General features: G+C 40.6%; 1 protein-coding gene across 1 annotated transcript in view; it reads left to right on the forward strand.

Moving 5' to 3' along the window:
- Positions 1 to 14,640, forward strand: part of LOC137350605 (fibrillin-1-like) — a 670,523-nt gene that overhangs the window by 608,758 nt on the left and 47,125 nt on the right. Inside the window, exons 51-57 of the mRNA XM_068015324.1 lie at positions 1,707 to 1,775; positions 2,327 to 2,452; positions 3,270 to 3,389; positions 3,900 to 4,022; positions 9,671 to 9,802; positions 9,910 to 10,035; positions 13,053 to 13,259. Of these exons, the coding sequence (XP_067871425.1) occupies positions 1,707 to 1,775; positions 2,327 to 2,452; positions 3,270 to 3,389; positions 3,900 to 4,022; positions 9,671 to 9,802; positions 9,910 to 10,035; positions 13,053 to 13,259 (903 nt within the window). The remainder of the gene's footprint in view (positions 1 to 1,706; positions 1,776 to 2,326; positions 2,453 to 3,269; positions 3,390 to 3,899; positions 4,023 to 9,670; positions 9,803 to 9,909; positions 10,036 to 13,052; positions 13,260 to 14,640) is intronic.

Genomic DNA, 14,640 nt, shown 5'->3' on the forward strand with positions numbered 1-14,640 from the left:
ATGAATTTTAAAAAACAGCAAAGTCCGTTATATTTTGACCTGTACTATCCGGTCAGCATTATTCTGACTTCTGAAAATAAATGTTATCTTTTTTGTTAATATAATGACGATCAGACTGCCTAGGCCTATTTTAGCTACGAAGCTAAAGAAGATGAACAGAGCTCAAATTTTTACATAGGTCAGCGTCTAAGTAAGAAAGGCTGGTTATTATACTTCAGCCGTGTAACTTCAATCATTTGGGTGTGATCATCTGAACACATCTGAAGTGTTGTTATCTGCCTTTTCTCTTTACAGCTCTGACTGACCTGCTTTGTATTTCCAGCACTTTCTGTTTTTTTATTTCAGTGCTCAACTAGAGATCTGTGACCTTCATATACCATTTCTCCATTTATTTCACTTTCTGCTACCATTCCATTCAAGGCCCAATGAAGGACAGGGGCCTGCAATTCCCAAGGTTAAAAATAATACCTAGTTTAGCTGTAAGTGGAAGGCGGTTTCAGATCTAGGGCAGCAGCAGCAGAGAATAATGGGTAGCACTTTGCACATTTAACAGGAGGTTGATGTCCTCAGTACCTTGCTCTATGGCAGCGAGGCCTGGACAACGTATGCCAGCCAAGAGCGACGTCTCAATTCATTCCATCTTCGCTGCCTCCGGAGAATACTTGGCATCAGGTGGCAGGACTATATCTCCAACACAGAAGTCCTTGAAGCGGCCAACACCCCCAGCTTATACACACTACTGAGTCAGCGGCGCTTGAGATGGCTTGGCCATGTGAGCCGCATGGAAGATGGCAGGATCCCCAAAGACACATTGTACAGCGAGCTCGCCACTGGTATCAGACCCACCGGCCGTCCATGTCTCCGCTATAAAGACGTCTGCAAACGCGACATGAAATCGTGTGACATTGATCACAAGTCGTGGGAGTCAGTTGCCAGCATTCGCCAGAGCTGGCGGGCAGCCATAAAGACAGGGCTAAATTGTGGCGAGTCGAAGAGACTTAGTAGTTGGCAGGAAAAAAGACAGAGGCGCAAGGGGAGAGCCAACTGTGCAACAGCCCCGACAAACAAATTTCTCTGCAGCACCTGTGGAAGAGCCTGTCACTCCAGAATTGGCCTTTATAGCCACTCCAGGCGCTGCTTCACAAACCACTGACCACCTCCAGGCGCGTATCCATTGTCTCTCGAGATAAGGAGGCCCAAAAGATTAGCATCAGAGTGACTAAAACAAAAGGGTCTGGAATTTGCCAACATAGTCTAGGATGTACCTGAAATGTCTTGACAAGTCAACATTTCTTTCCTGTATAACCAAAGCAGTAAGTTATATCTGATGAAAAGTCACAGACCTGAAATATTAACTCTTTTTCTCTCTCCAAAGATGCTGCCAGACCTGCTGAGTATTTCCAGCACTTTCTGTTTTTATTTCCGATTTCCAACATCCGCAGTATTTTGCTTTTATTTAAGTTATATCTGGAGCATGTTTGGGTTTTCCATTTTTGTTCCCTTTTCACAATTGTATGGACAATTTAGTATCTACTATAATTGAAAACACAGTACTAAAGAATTTATTAGCAATTAAAACATACAAATAGTTACATACAATATAATGAACTTCTAATTTCTTTTGAATTATATGAAAAATTGTATATATTATTTACTAATTCATTTAGAGTACTGAGTTGATTTAGCCTTATTCAATTCCATTCTAGAAGCATTTGGAAAACTGTGCCCCGGTGGCTTACGTGGAACTACAATAGGTATAGATGGTTCGCATGTAGGTAAGGTCTGATTTAATCTTTTTATATACCATGGAATCAAAGTAATTGGCTGTTTGAGTGCTAGCAATTGACTGCTGATGAAATGGAGTCAGGTAATAGGGAGCAGTAGATAAGACACGATCCTCAATTTTAGCATCTTCTCATTCTTGTGGTTGTAAACCTTACTGGAAAAAGAATTTCCAATAACAGAATGAATGATTCATAAAGAAGCAGTAAAGGGTTTGTCTGCATGCAGAGAGACCAACTGATTCCTCTGAATCAGTGCAAGATACTTCAGTGTGCCTTGTGGACTGAACAATAGTACACCAGCACTTAAAGTGTCATTGTAAATTCACTATAAGGGCTAAGTTAGTCAATCAGTTACATAAAAAGTGAATTTTAACTAGTTACTTTATACCCAAGATTGCTATCAGCAGATTTCACTGTTTGTAATATTAGGCTTTTGCTTGCTAGTTAGACATTTATTTTAAATGTAAATTACATAATTGACATGATTATATTTCCAATAATTGAAATATAAACATTTTCCTGCATCTTTTTCCTGATGAAAGATATGGATGAATGTGCTATAGACCCAGGAATGTGTAAAAACGGGCAGTGCATCAACACTGATGGTTCTTTCCGCTGCGAATGTCCATTTGGCTTCAGTATCGATTATAGTGGAATCAAGTGTGTAGGTAAGTTCTCTTGAAACACAGAAAACAAGTGGCACAATTAATATTCTTTAACACCTCACTTTCCTATAAGGAAGAGTCAGTTCCTACCTGGTCTAGGATTTGAGGTAACAGGGACTAATTACACTTCCCTCCAGCATCATTCACATTACCAACTCTATGCACTATATAAACAGCAAATACTGGAATCTCATTTGAGGGAGAATGCCAATACATACACAATTTCAGTAATTTTAATGTTTTAGGGCTCTGAATTCCTGGGCCTGGGTGGGTGCACAAGCCGGGTGCTGGGGTATTGTTGGAATTTTGGCAATGACCCAGTTCTAGTTGATCCTATCCCTTTTTATCAAAGTAGAGGTAGCCACTTCCCATGTCTACCTCTTCTTCCATGCTGATAAAATAGACAGGACTGGCAACATGGAGTCACCTGCGAGAAATCTCATCAGTCTGCCGCCTTTGGCTGTAATGTAAGGGGCGCCTGCATAAGCCAGCTGCCTTGATGACATCCTGGCTGAAATAGAGCCCACAATTGGAGGTCTGTGGTTGCCACGGTCCACCCCTCTCCCCTCCCGAAGGTGCAGTAAGCTGCTGCTTCGAATTTCCTCGCCCTTTGTGGGGCAGACACACAGGAAATGCCGTAAATGACATGGGTGCCCATCCTGTTAAACAAATGACTCCGTCCCTCAAATTCAGGACTAGTTCAGAGTCGCCTCTGACTGGTGAGTGGAAATTCCATCTGATTGCACTTTGCTGATACGGTAGAGCTCCAGGAATTTCAGGCCAGGAGTTTACTCCTACTGTTTTATTTCCCATGCAACAGACACAGATGAATGTTCTGTCGGCAATCCCTGCGGCAATGGTACTTGTACTAATGTGATTGGAGGGTTTGAGTGTGCGTGTGAAGAAGGCTTTGAACCAGGACCAATGATGACCTGTGAAGGTAAGCTTTTTTCTTCCGTATTACTTGCACATACGCACATAATAAAACTAAGATATTCTACTGGTCCTATGGGTAAATACACATGTGGCATTGAGCCACACCGATCAGCAAGATTCTGAGTTTAATCCCTGATATGATTTGACCTAATTGATGTAAACCAGGACAGTAGTGGGAACAATACAAGTTGTGTGAGCATCCTGAGGTGGGGAGCGGATACATTCTTCAGAGTTTCTACTTCTGATCATTGCCCAGTTACCTTCCTGTTGGATACTGCACATGTCCAGAGAGCAGGTGAGGACGGAGTTAAGTTCAGCTGTAATGCCAGCCATCGTCAAATTTTGGATGCCATAGTGGATGGTTGCAGGTGCTTTTGGAACCATGTCCCAGTATTCATCAACACCTTCAGTAGAAAGGAGGAAATATAGGGAGTTAATGGAGGGAAAAGGCTACATAAATTGAATAGTGTTTGGAGGAGGAAAAAATATTCTTTTTCTTTCTTTCCACTACCAGACATCAATGAATGTGCACAAAATCCTTTGCTTTGTGCATTCCGTTGTGTTAATACCGTAGGAGGATATGAGTGTAAATGTCCTGCTGGCTATGTTCTGAGACAAGATGGGAAGATGTGCCGAGGTAAGTACAAATTTCCATTTTAATATTTGTTAACTTTCTTGTTTGAGCTCATCATGCTGTGGAAAGTAAAACAATTTTTCATTTTGAACTTTGTGTTAATACCAAGCCTGGATTGCTCAGATTTTATACAGAATAAAGCTCTCTATTCTCTACTATCAGTCCCAAACCTGGGAGAAAAATCCCAGCTTTTGATGAACTGTTCTGTGTTCATCTGTTCCAGTGCAAATTTTTCCATTTACTGCTTCAGTCATCTTTATGGCCTTACTGTGGGATATGCCCACTTTACAAGTCAGCATAGAAGGACAAGACTTGATCCCATCGGGTCGATGACTTTGTACAAGAGTTTAAAACGGATGAAAGGGAGTCAACAGCTTGTTTTACATTGCTCCCAATTTCTTTTTCCATTTATGTCACGTACTAATATGAAGTCATTCTGTGCTGGATTTGAATCAAGACCACAGAGGTTAAAGAACAATGCAACTCATGAAACATCTAACCCCAGGGTTTACAAATTACTACTTTGTTCTAAAACAGACTGTAAACTCTAGACTTCCTTTTTTTTTAAATCAGTATAATTTTGAGAGCTCAGCTGATAACAAAAACAGTCAAAAAATAACATTTTAGTTTTTAAGCTCTTTCTTTTTTGAAGATTTAACCAGAATCTCACCATTGATTTAAGAAGGGGAAATGTGACTATTAATTATTTCATACCCATAAAGGTTAAAGAAAGACTTGTATTTATTTAATACCTTATTACGTCTATTTCACGGCACTTTACATGCAACAAATGATAGAGTCATAGAGTCATTTACAGCACAGAGGGAGGCCATTTGGCCCACCGAGTCCGTGCCGGCGCTCTATGGAGCTATGCAGTCAGTCCCACTCCTCAGCTCAATCCCCATAGCCCTGCAAGTCTAGTTCTCTTAGGTGACCATCCAACTTCCTCTTGTCTTTGTTTCCATCACCCTTGTGGGCAGCAAGTTCCAGGTCACTATCACCCACTGCATAAAAAAGTGCTTCCTCATATTCCCCTGCATCTTTTTCCCAAAACTTTAAATCTGTGTCCCCTGGTCCTTGTCCCATTTGTTAATGGGAACAGCTTTGCCTTGTCTAATTTATCTAAGCCTATTATAATCTTGTACATTTGTGCACAAATCTCCCCTCAATCTCCTTTGCTCTAAGGTGAACAAACACATCTTTTCCAAGCTAACCTTATAACTAAAATCCTCCATCTCTGGCACCATTCTGGTAAATCTCCTCTGCACCCTCTCAAGGACTCTCACATCCTTCCTGAAGTGTAGTTTCCAGAACTGGATGCAGTACTCAAGTTGGGGCCTAACCAGAACTTTATAAAGGTTCAGCATAGCGTCCCTGCTTTTGTACTCAATGCTTCTATTTATGAATCGCAAAATCTCATATGCTTCACTTACCACTCTCTCGATATGTCCTGCCACCTTCAAAGATCGATGCGCATGCACCCCCAGGTCCCTCTGTTCCTGCACACTCTTTAGAACTGTGCTATTAAGTATATATTGCATTTCCCTATTCCTTCTGCCAAAATGCATCACCTCACATTTGTCTGTATTAAATTCCATCTGCCATCCCTCTGCCCATTCTGCTAGCCTATCTATGTCCTGTTGCAAGCGGTACATATCATCCTCACTGTTTGTCACACCTCCAAGTTTGGTGTCTGGCAAATTTTGAGCTTCTCTATATTCCAAGATGCAACTCATTTATATACAGCAAAAAAAGCAGTGGTCCTAGCATTGCCCCTTGGGGAACATCACTGTCTAATCCTCCAGTCTGAAAAGCAACCATTTACTACGACTCGCTGTTTTCTGTCCATAAGCCAATTTTTTATCCAATTGGACACTGACCCTCCTATTCCATGACCTTCAATTTTCTTAACCAGCCTTTTATGTGGTACCTTATCAAATGCTTTCTTAACATCCATACAAACAACATCTACTGTATTCCCTTCATCAACCTTCTCTGTTACTTCATTAAAAAATTCAGTTAGAATAGTCAAGCATGATCTGCTTTTTACAAATCCACGCTGGCTATCCTTAATTAACTCAAACTTCTCTAAGTGTCCGTTAATATTTTCCCTGATTATAGTTTCGAAAACCTTAACCACGACTGATGTTAAACTAACTGGCCTGTAGTTGCTAGCACTGTCCTTACACCCTTTCTTGAATAAGGGTGTCACATTTGCCACTTTCCATTCCTCTGGCACCTTCCCCATATCCAGGGAAGATTGGAAGATTATGGAAAGCCCTTCCACTATCTCCATCCCCACTTTCTTTAGCAACCTGGGATGCAAGCCATCCGGACCAGGGGACTTATCTACCCTAAGCATAGCTAACTTTTTTAGTACCTCCCCCCTCTCAATTTTTATCCTATCCATTGCCTCTACTCTCACTGCTTCTACTAATATTTTGTCAGCCTTAATTTCCTTAGTGAACTCTGATACAAAATACTCATTAAGTAAATTAGCCTTGTCCTGCACCTCTGAGCATATATTACCCTCTCTGTCCCTAATAGGCCCCACCCCTCCTCTTACTACTCGCTTACATGCCAGTAGAAGATGTTTGGGTTCCCTTAGATGTTGACTGCTATTCTATTTTCATATTCTCTCTTTGCCAGTCTTATTTTCCTCTTCACCTCCCCTCTCAACCTATTGTATATAGCCTGGTTCTCACCTGATGAGTTCACCTGACATGCATCATACACCTTTTTTGTTTCATCATCTCTATCTCCCTCGTCAACCAAGCAGCCCTGTTCTTTGTTCCTTTCACTCTTGTTGGAATGATCCTAGCCAGTTCCTGAAGTATCTCTTCCTTAAAGATAACCTATTATTCTGATACAGCTCTTCCTGCCAGTCTTTGGTTCCATTCTACCCTGGCTAGATCCCTTCTCATTGCATTGAAATTACCCCTCTTCCAATCTAGACATTCTATCTTATTTTGTTCCTTGCTTTTCTGCATTACTAGTCTAAACCTTATGATACGATGATCACTCTTACCTAAGTGTTCCCCCACAGAGACTTGGTTCACCTCATTTCCCAGCACCAGATCCAGCAATGCCTCATATGTAGTTGGGCTGAGAACATACAGATCAAGGAATTTCTCCTGAACACATTTTAAAATGCATCCATCCCCCTCCTTAGCCTTTGCTCTAAAATTAACCCAGTTGATATTTGGGTACTTAAAGTCACCCAATATCACCACTCTATAGTTCTTGCACATCTCTGTGATTTCCATGCAGATTTGCTCCTCTATCTCTCTCTCTTGCTATTTGGAGGCCTATAGAATAACCCTAGTAGCATGATCATACCCTTTTTGCTCCTCAACTCAAACCAAATAGATTCTGTCCTTGCCCCTTCAAGGGCACCTCCCTTTCCAAAACTGCAATGCCTTCTCTAATCAGGACTGCCACCCCACCTCCTTTTATCCTCTATCTTTTCTGAGCACTTTATATCCTTGTATATTAAGCACCCAGTCCTCACCATTTTTAAACCAGGTTTCTGTTATTGTCACTACATCATATTCCCATACTGCTATTTGTGCTTATAGCTCACCAACCTTATTCACCACACTTTGTACGTTTACATACATGCATTGTAATCCTGTTTTTGCTTTCCTCGTAGCCATGCTCAGTCCACTCCCATCTAATACAGATCTACTGTCAATCTAAAGTCAATCAGATACACTATTTTGCTCCAGAATAGAACACACTAATCAGATTTCTTTACTGAACAACCAAATTAACAGTTTATTGTAAAACAAGTCTTAACTAGTAATGAAGTAAAACAATATCACATAGATCAAATTTTTTAAAATCCAACAGTAAATTTTAAAAAGTCCCCTTTCTACCTTAACCAAATTTTAAAGTCCCTTTTTACCTTAGTCCCGTCACACTCATATACACACACACATACACTGGTTAACCAAAAAAAAAGGGATTTTTAGATTAAAGCTCTATTATAGACAAAAACGCACCCAGGCGGATCACTTGCCCACCCTGGAGAAAAATAGCAGATGACACACGCTGCACCAAACTGGCACACAGCCCAACCTCTGAGCACATGTTGGCAGGATCTTTAGAACAGTTCTCTTCAGGCGGCATTGAGAATTATTTTTAGCAGGCTTTCTTGAAATACAGGAAACAAGACGAGTCGCACAATGGACTTCTCAGAGCCTTTTAGGGAATTGCTGGAAAGCGAGCTGGGTTGTGGTCTTCTGTCCTTCCATGACACTTCAGCAGACTTGATTTTTTTAAACATTCAGCAAGAATCTGGTGTCTTCCTCCAAAAGGTAAAACACACATTGACTCACAACCAAAAAACGTGTCAGGCCTGCCCATTCCAGGTATGCTCTGCCTGTTACTGGGCTTGTTCAATCAAAGGAGCACTTGTGATTTCTCTGCCCCTGTTACCAGGGCTTCTGCTTTAAGCCCAACCTGAGCTATTTGACAAACAGCAACACTGTTGCCAATCCAGCTCCCTCAGTGCCCTCTTGATCAAAAAACTGATCCAACATTTATTTAGCTTAACTATAAATTCCTTTAAACATATTTTTAACAGAAAAGAATCACTTCCATAACACTGTCTAACACTCTCACTCTGGCCCCACCTAATACTTTGCTATCTATCACTTCCAACTCTCTGTGTACCTTGATGTTCCTCTCTTGTACTATCTCCTGGTTACCACACTCCTGCCAAGTTAGTTTAAACCCTCTCCAATAGCAAATCTCCCCAAAAGGAAATTGGTGCCAGCTCTGTTCAGGTGCAACCCGTCTGTCCTGTACAGGTCCCACCTTCTCCGGAACTGGTCCGAGTGCCCCAGGAATCTAAAGCCCTCCCTTCTGCACCATCTTTCCAGCCACGCATTCATCTGCACTATCCTCCAGTTTCTATCCACACTTGGGTATGGTACTGGGAGTAATCTGAAGATTACTACTTTTGACGTCCTGCTTGCTAATTTCTTACCTAGCTCACTAAACTCCTTCTGCAGGACCATATCCCTGTTCCAACCTATGTCTTTTGTATTAATATAGACCACAACTGCTGGTTTTCACCCTCCCCCCCCCACCCCCCTTAAAATGCTGTGCAGCCATTCGGTGACATCCTTATGTCTGCAGCCACAAAAATGCCAGTCTGTTCCCTTAGCTGGCCTAGCCAGCGATGCCCACATCCCATGAACGAATTAAAAGAAAAGATTAAAGGAAGAATGTTGGCCAAGATTTGAAGAAAACTAACTGCTCTTCTGTGAATAGTGCCCTGGGACTTCAATGTCTATCTGTACAGGCAGATGGGATCTTTACTTTAACATCTTATTGAAAGAATGAAACTCCAAAAATGCATCATCCTCTTCCTCTTAACCTTAATTTTAACCTTAACCTAAATTACGTGCTCAAATTATGGATTTGGTCTTCAAGCCACAACCATCTGACTCAGGCAAGAATGTTACCAACTGACCCAAACTGACACACATAAGAACATAAGAAGTAATAAATAACTGGCTAATTCACAGCACGTTCATTACAAGTGCATATCCTGAGTCAGATTCCTTCACTCCTGTCACTCTTGTTTTTTATTAGTACTTGTAATGTTGATACAAATCACCAAAAGCTTCACACTTTTACAGATCAGAATGAATGTGAGGAACAACTTGATGGTTGTGCATCAAGAGGAATGATTTGCAAGAATCTGATTGGAACTTTCATGTGTATCTGCCCACCTGGATTAGTGCGCGCTTTAGATGGTGAAGGGTGTATTGGTAAGGAAACAAGTCTTTATAAATAACTTACTCTTCAGCTTACAACATACTTATGTTCATTTTTGCAGTATGTCACACTAAATAAATGTCATAACTATTTTGTCCAGATGAAAATGAATGTCGCACCAAACCTGGCATTTGTGAAAATGGCCGGTGTATTAATACGCCTGGTAGTTACAGGTGTGATTGCAATGAAGGATTCACAGCCAGTTCCACACAGACTGAATGTGTTGGTGAGTTTCTGATTTTTTTTATTGAATGATAAGGATCATTAGTTTTAGTGGCAATTGTAATTTTAATAGAAATACTATGGCCTGAATTTCCTTAGTATTCGCTGCTGCACCACTGTAACTTCACTGGAAGCCCCACTTACACATTTTGCTCGGGGAAGGGGCAGAAGAGAGGGCTTCTTAATGAGGTAACGTATGCTCCACAAGAGGGACGTGTAACAAGACGATTATACCAGTAAACAATACTACTCTCAACATCATTTACACAATGGCCCTAAATAGGCTTAATGTGCTCAAAAATCAAAAAAATCAACAGAGGCAGACAATATATACCCAATGATGCTCAGTGAGATTAGAGGGAAAATCTGCTAAATACTAACAGTCATCATGAGGGAGTCAGTGAATAAAGGGTGAGCTGGTTGAAGTTAACATGGTACTCATTTACAGAAAAAAATCACAAAGCACAGGAAACTAAAGGTTCTTTAATCTTACATTAATAACTGGTAAAATTATGGAATTGATTATTCTAAACAAACCAGTTGTTTTCCAATTTTGGCATCTGGCATCCAACATTAAACACTCTGTGATCTGGATGAAGCACCTGTACTCTACCAACAGTCTGCCCTAATCCCAATTTTGGAAGAACAATCCTTCCTACTAAATTAATGATTTTTTTTCTTATTTCCACATCCGCCATTTTATAGCCTTTTAAAATGAGATTGCTAATGTAGTACCAAATTAGGAGCATTTTTAATTTTCTACACAGAACGTGGAAGAAACTATGGCCTGGAATTTGCAGTCACTGCAAGCACTTATACTTGCTTTATGTGAGTTTTTGCATTTGAACTTGCAGTTTTTAGATAACCAAGACAGCATGGTGCCCTCTACAGGAGATCTAGGACCTATGTGAACAGGGAAAGCAATTGTATGTCTCTTTAACCAATCAGATTGAAGAATCCTTACTTAGACACACGGGGCTGGATTTTATAGGCCCCCCTGAGGCGGTGGTGGTGGCGGGAGGTGCCCATAGAATCGAGATGGGTGGTGGGGACAGAGGGCCCATTGCCAAGCGATTTTGGCCGGGGCGGGATAGGCCAATGACAGCCTTCCCACCCAGATGCCATTGAAGCACTTAAGTGGCCTCTTAAGGGCCTCTTCCTGCCGCTGCTGGGATCTAACCAGCAACGGGGGGGTACCTCCACCATGCAGGGAGAATACCTTGTAAAATGAGGCACACTCCCTGCAGGCTTGAGGGGGTGAGAGGGTCCCTCCTCCGTGGGCAAAAGCTCCACTTCCATGTACCCTCCTCCCTCTGCACTTCATGCCCACCCCACCTCGCTGGGGCCTTCTGAACTGGCCCCGGCAACCGTGCCTCACTTACCTGATGTCCAGGGTTCCTGCGCTGGGTCTGGGTCCAAGGCCTCTGCAATACTGGCAGTAGCCACTGCTCCCACTGGTGCTGCTGATACTGCTGGCCCTCTTATTGGCCGGCAGCTCTTGGAGGCAGCATCCCTGTCTTTAAAGGGACAGAGATCCCAGTGCCGGAACAGCCTCCAGAACAACAGAGGACTGCACTGCGGGTGAGGAGGGCGGCGCAAAAAGGCTGAGGCGGAGTTCCCCTCGCCTTTTTGGCCCGAGAGCCTCGCCACCTCCACAAGATCCCAGCTGCAGAGTCTGAACCAGAATAGTTAATTCAATGGCAAATCATATATCAAAGCAGAAGAGAGGGAAGAAAATATGAGATTAAGAGAGACACAAATAAAAACATCAAAGGAAAAAGTTATTTTTAAAATCTCCAACAATAATTAAAGCCTGAAGGAATGAGACTCCACACTGGTAAATGCTAAATTTCAGTGTAGATAGGTTGGCAGTAATTAAGAGATATAACACCCACTAAAAATTCACTTGCACTTCAATAGACAAGCCCTAACCTTTTTTTAGTAAGTTTAGTGTATAACTACCCTGTACCACAACTTCATGCCATCCTTGTGTTTTAATGCCAAGTCAACGAGATCTTCTTATAGCGAAGCTTCTGGGTGAGCAGGGCGACTTGGACAGCAGCTTCCTAATTTCTGCATTTAACTGCGCATGTGTGGCCGCCGAAAGTTGCAGTCTAATTTAATAATGGTGATAGCCTCACTGTAATTGTTACTGCAAAATCCGAGCCTATATAAACCTGTTTCACTTAGGAAAATTACAACTAGCAGAGAGAACAGTTTTATCATGTCAGTTTGGTTTAGATTCCAACTTAACTGCTCAAGTTGAAAGGAAAGTGTGCTAATCTACAGCACACCTAATTCTTCCAATAAGACAAAATTGTTAAGTAATTATCATATATGAATGCTAACCTAACTGAAGAAGTTCAAATTATATTGGTTTGTTATTTCTATCATAGTTCTACCTGTATGTTATTATAGCTAAGCAATTGTTTTATTTGCAACTTTTGAAATAAATTAAATACCAATACGAAGCAACTTAAAAACTAAATGATGCCTTTGTTTAAAAAAATCTTTAATAGGAGGATGCATTTATTATAATGTATTAATGTCAGTGATAGCTGTCCTTTTTCACAGTGAAATTGAAGTCTTTTTATCCAGTCTTTTTTGGAGAAGGCAGTTGCAGTTGACTTAAACATGAATTATTATTAGCTTTTAGTGTTTTTTTTTAATTCAATTATCATCAAAGGTTGTGAGTTTCTAAGTGATGAGTATTGATTGTATGTTGGTGTGCAGTTTTAAAGGAGTCAGTGCTCTGTGAATTCATAAACCATTTCAGTAATTGTTATTGACTGTTTCAAATGCAATATTAGCAATGATGTTCAAACCATAAGGAAATGAAAGCAGCAGCAATGAATGTTGTCCGTTTTATATAGATCTCATGCAAATGTAAGTCTAATGGTATAGATGAAAGTAGCTGGTAGATTTAATTAATATATGGTGGTTCACAAATTACTCAGCATTATTAAAGGAATGTAATTTATCACGATGCCATTGCATATTGATGCACTTGATTTATTGCAGACAACCGCAAAGGTTTTTGTTTCACGGAAGTGCTGCAGACTATGTGTCAGATGGCCTCCAGCAGTCGAAATCTTGTTACAAAATCAGAGTGCTGCTGTGATGGTGGACGTGGCTGGGGCACACAATGCGAAATCTGCCCATTTCCAGGAACAGGCCCCTTTAAGAAACTCTGTCCACTTGGACCTGGTTACACCACAGATGGAAAAGGTAATTTGTCAGCTGCTGATGATTTCTTTCTTGTTTTTGGCTTATATTTATATATAGGATAATACACTTCATATGATGTTATATTGAATAATAACAAATATAATGATCCATGCAATAGTGCTTTCATATAAAGGTAGTTTGAAAGAGTTCAGTGTTTTCTCTTCTTTGCAAGTTATTTTCTGATATTTAGAGCAAAAAGCAACAATAACAATGTGCATCTATATAGCATCTTTAATATAGGAAGGTCCCAATTTGTTTCACAGGACATAAGGAAAAGTAAATCCTGAGCCAAAGGAGGAGATATTAGCAGGGTTGATGTCACTGGAGTGGTTTTTAAGGTAGTCTTAGAAGAGGAGAAAATGGTAGAGGTAGAAGGATTTAGGGAGCAACTGAAGCATGGTTGCTTATCATGGGGTCAAGAGAAGCGGATGCACAGAGGCAGGAACAGAGGGTTGGGGAAGGGATTTGTCAGGCTGGTGGAGATTACAGAGATAGGGAGGGCAAGGCTATGAAAGGATTTAAGCATAGGTTAATACTGAAAACAAAGCTTTTCTGATGTTCCCCACATTTGGCTGCTGATCTGTATAGTTCTTTACTGTAATAAAAAGTGGTAGGTTCTGCCTAAACTCAACCTATGTCAAAATTCCAAATTAGAATGGCTAGATGGATGAACAAAAAGGGGTTGAAGGGATATAGAAGCAGGGTGAATAAAAGTGATTAAAACTATTTGTTCCCATGGAGGGTAAATGCCGGCACAGACTAGTTAGTTCAAGTAATCTGTTTCTGTATTATAACTGGTATGTATTTCTACAGATGCATCAAGATGTAGTTCAAGGAATATTTTCTTGTTAAAACCACCTTGATATGTTCCCTCCCAGTATTCCCATTGTTGTCAATACCATTTAACATTCCATGTAGTTATTGTACTAAAAGTTCATGAACTTATCAAGCTAATATATATTTTATGCAAGCAAATAATAAGAGGTAAGTAAGAGAAAAAAGGCCTGAAAATGCTGAAATACCCAGCAGTTCTATCAGCATCAGTGGAGAGAAAAGATAGGTTAATATTTTGGAGGTAACCCATTATCAGAACTGAAAACTGAAAGATAAGCAAGAATTTTAATAAGGGAAAAAGTTGTGAGAGTGACAATAACACAAAAGGAGTTAATGGTATTACTGACCAGCCAAACTATTAATAGAAAAGTAAGAAATATTTGGATAATATCAAAGATTGTGTCAGCAAGGCTGTGAAAAGACATTAAAAGAATGTGCAGGTAACAAAGGGTAGGAAAAGGCTATAAGAAAGGTTCACACAGAACAGTCAAGGAAAAGGGAAATTGTTGCTAAAAAGGGGGAGAAAAACCTGCAGTTGCTTGTCTTA

Source organism: Heterodontus francisci, chromosome 35 (assembly GCF_036365525.1).
Source record: "Heterodontus francisci isolate sHetFra1 chromosome 35, sHetFra1.hap1, whole genome shotgun sequence".
Classification (NCBI taxonomy): Eukaryota; Metazoa; Chordata; class Chondrichthyes; order Heterodontiformes; family Heterodontidae; genus Heterodontus; species Heterodontus francisci.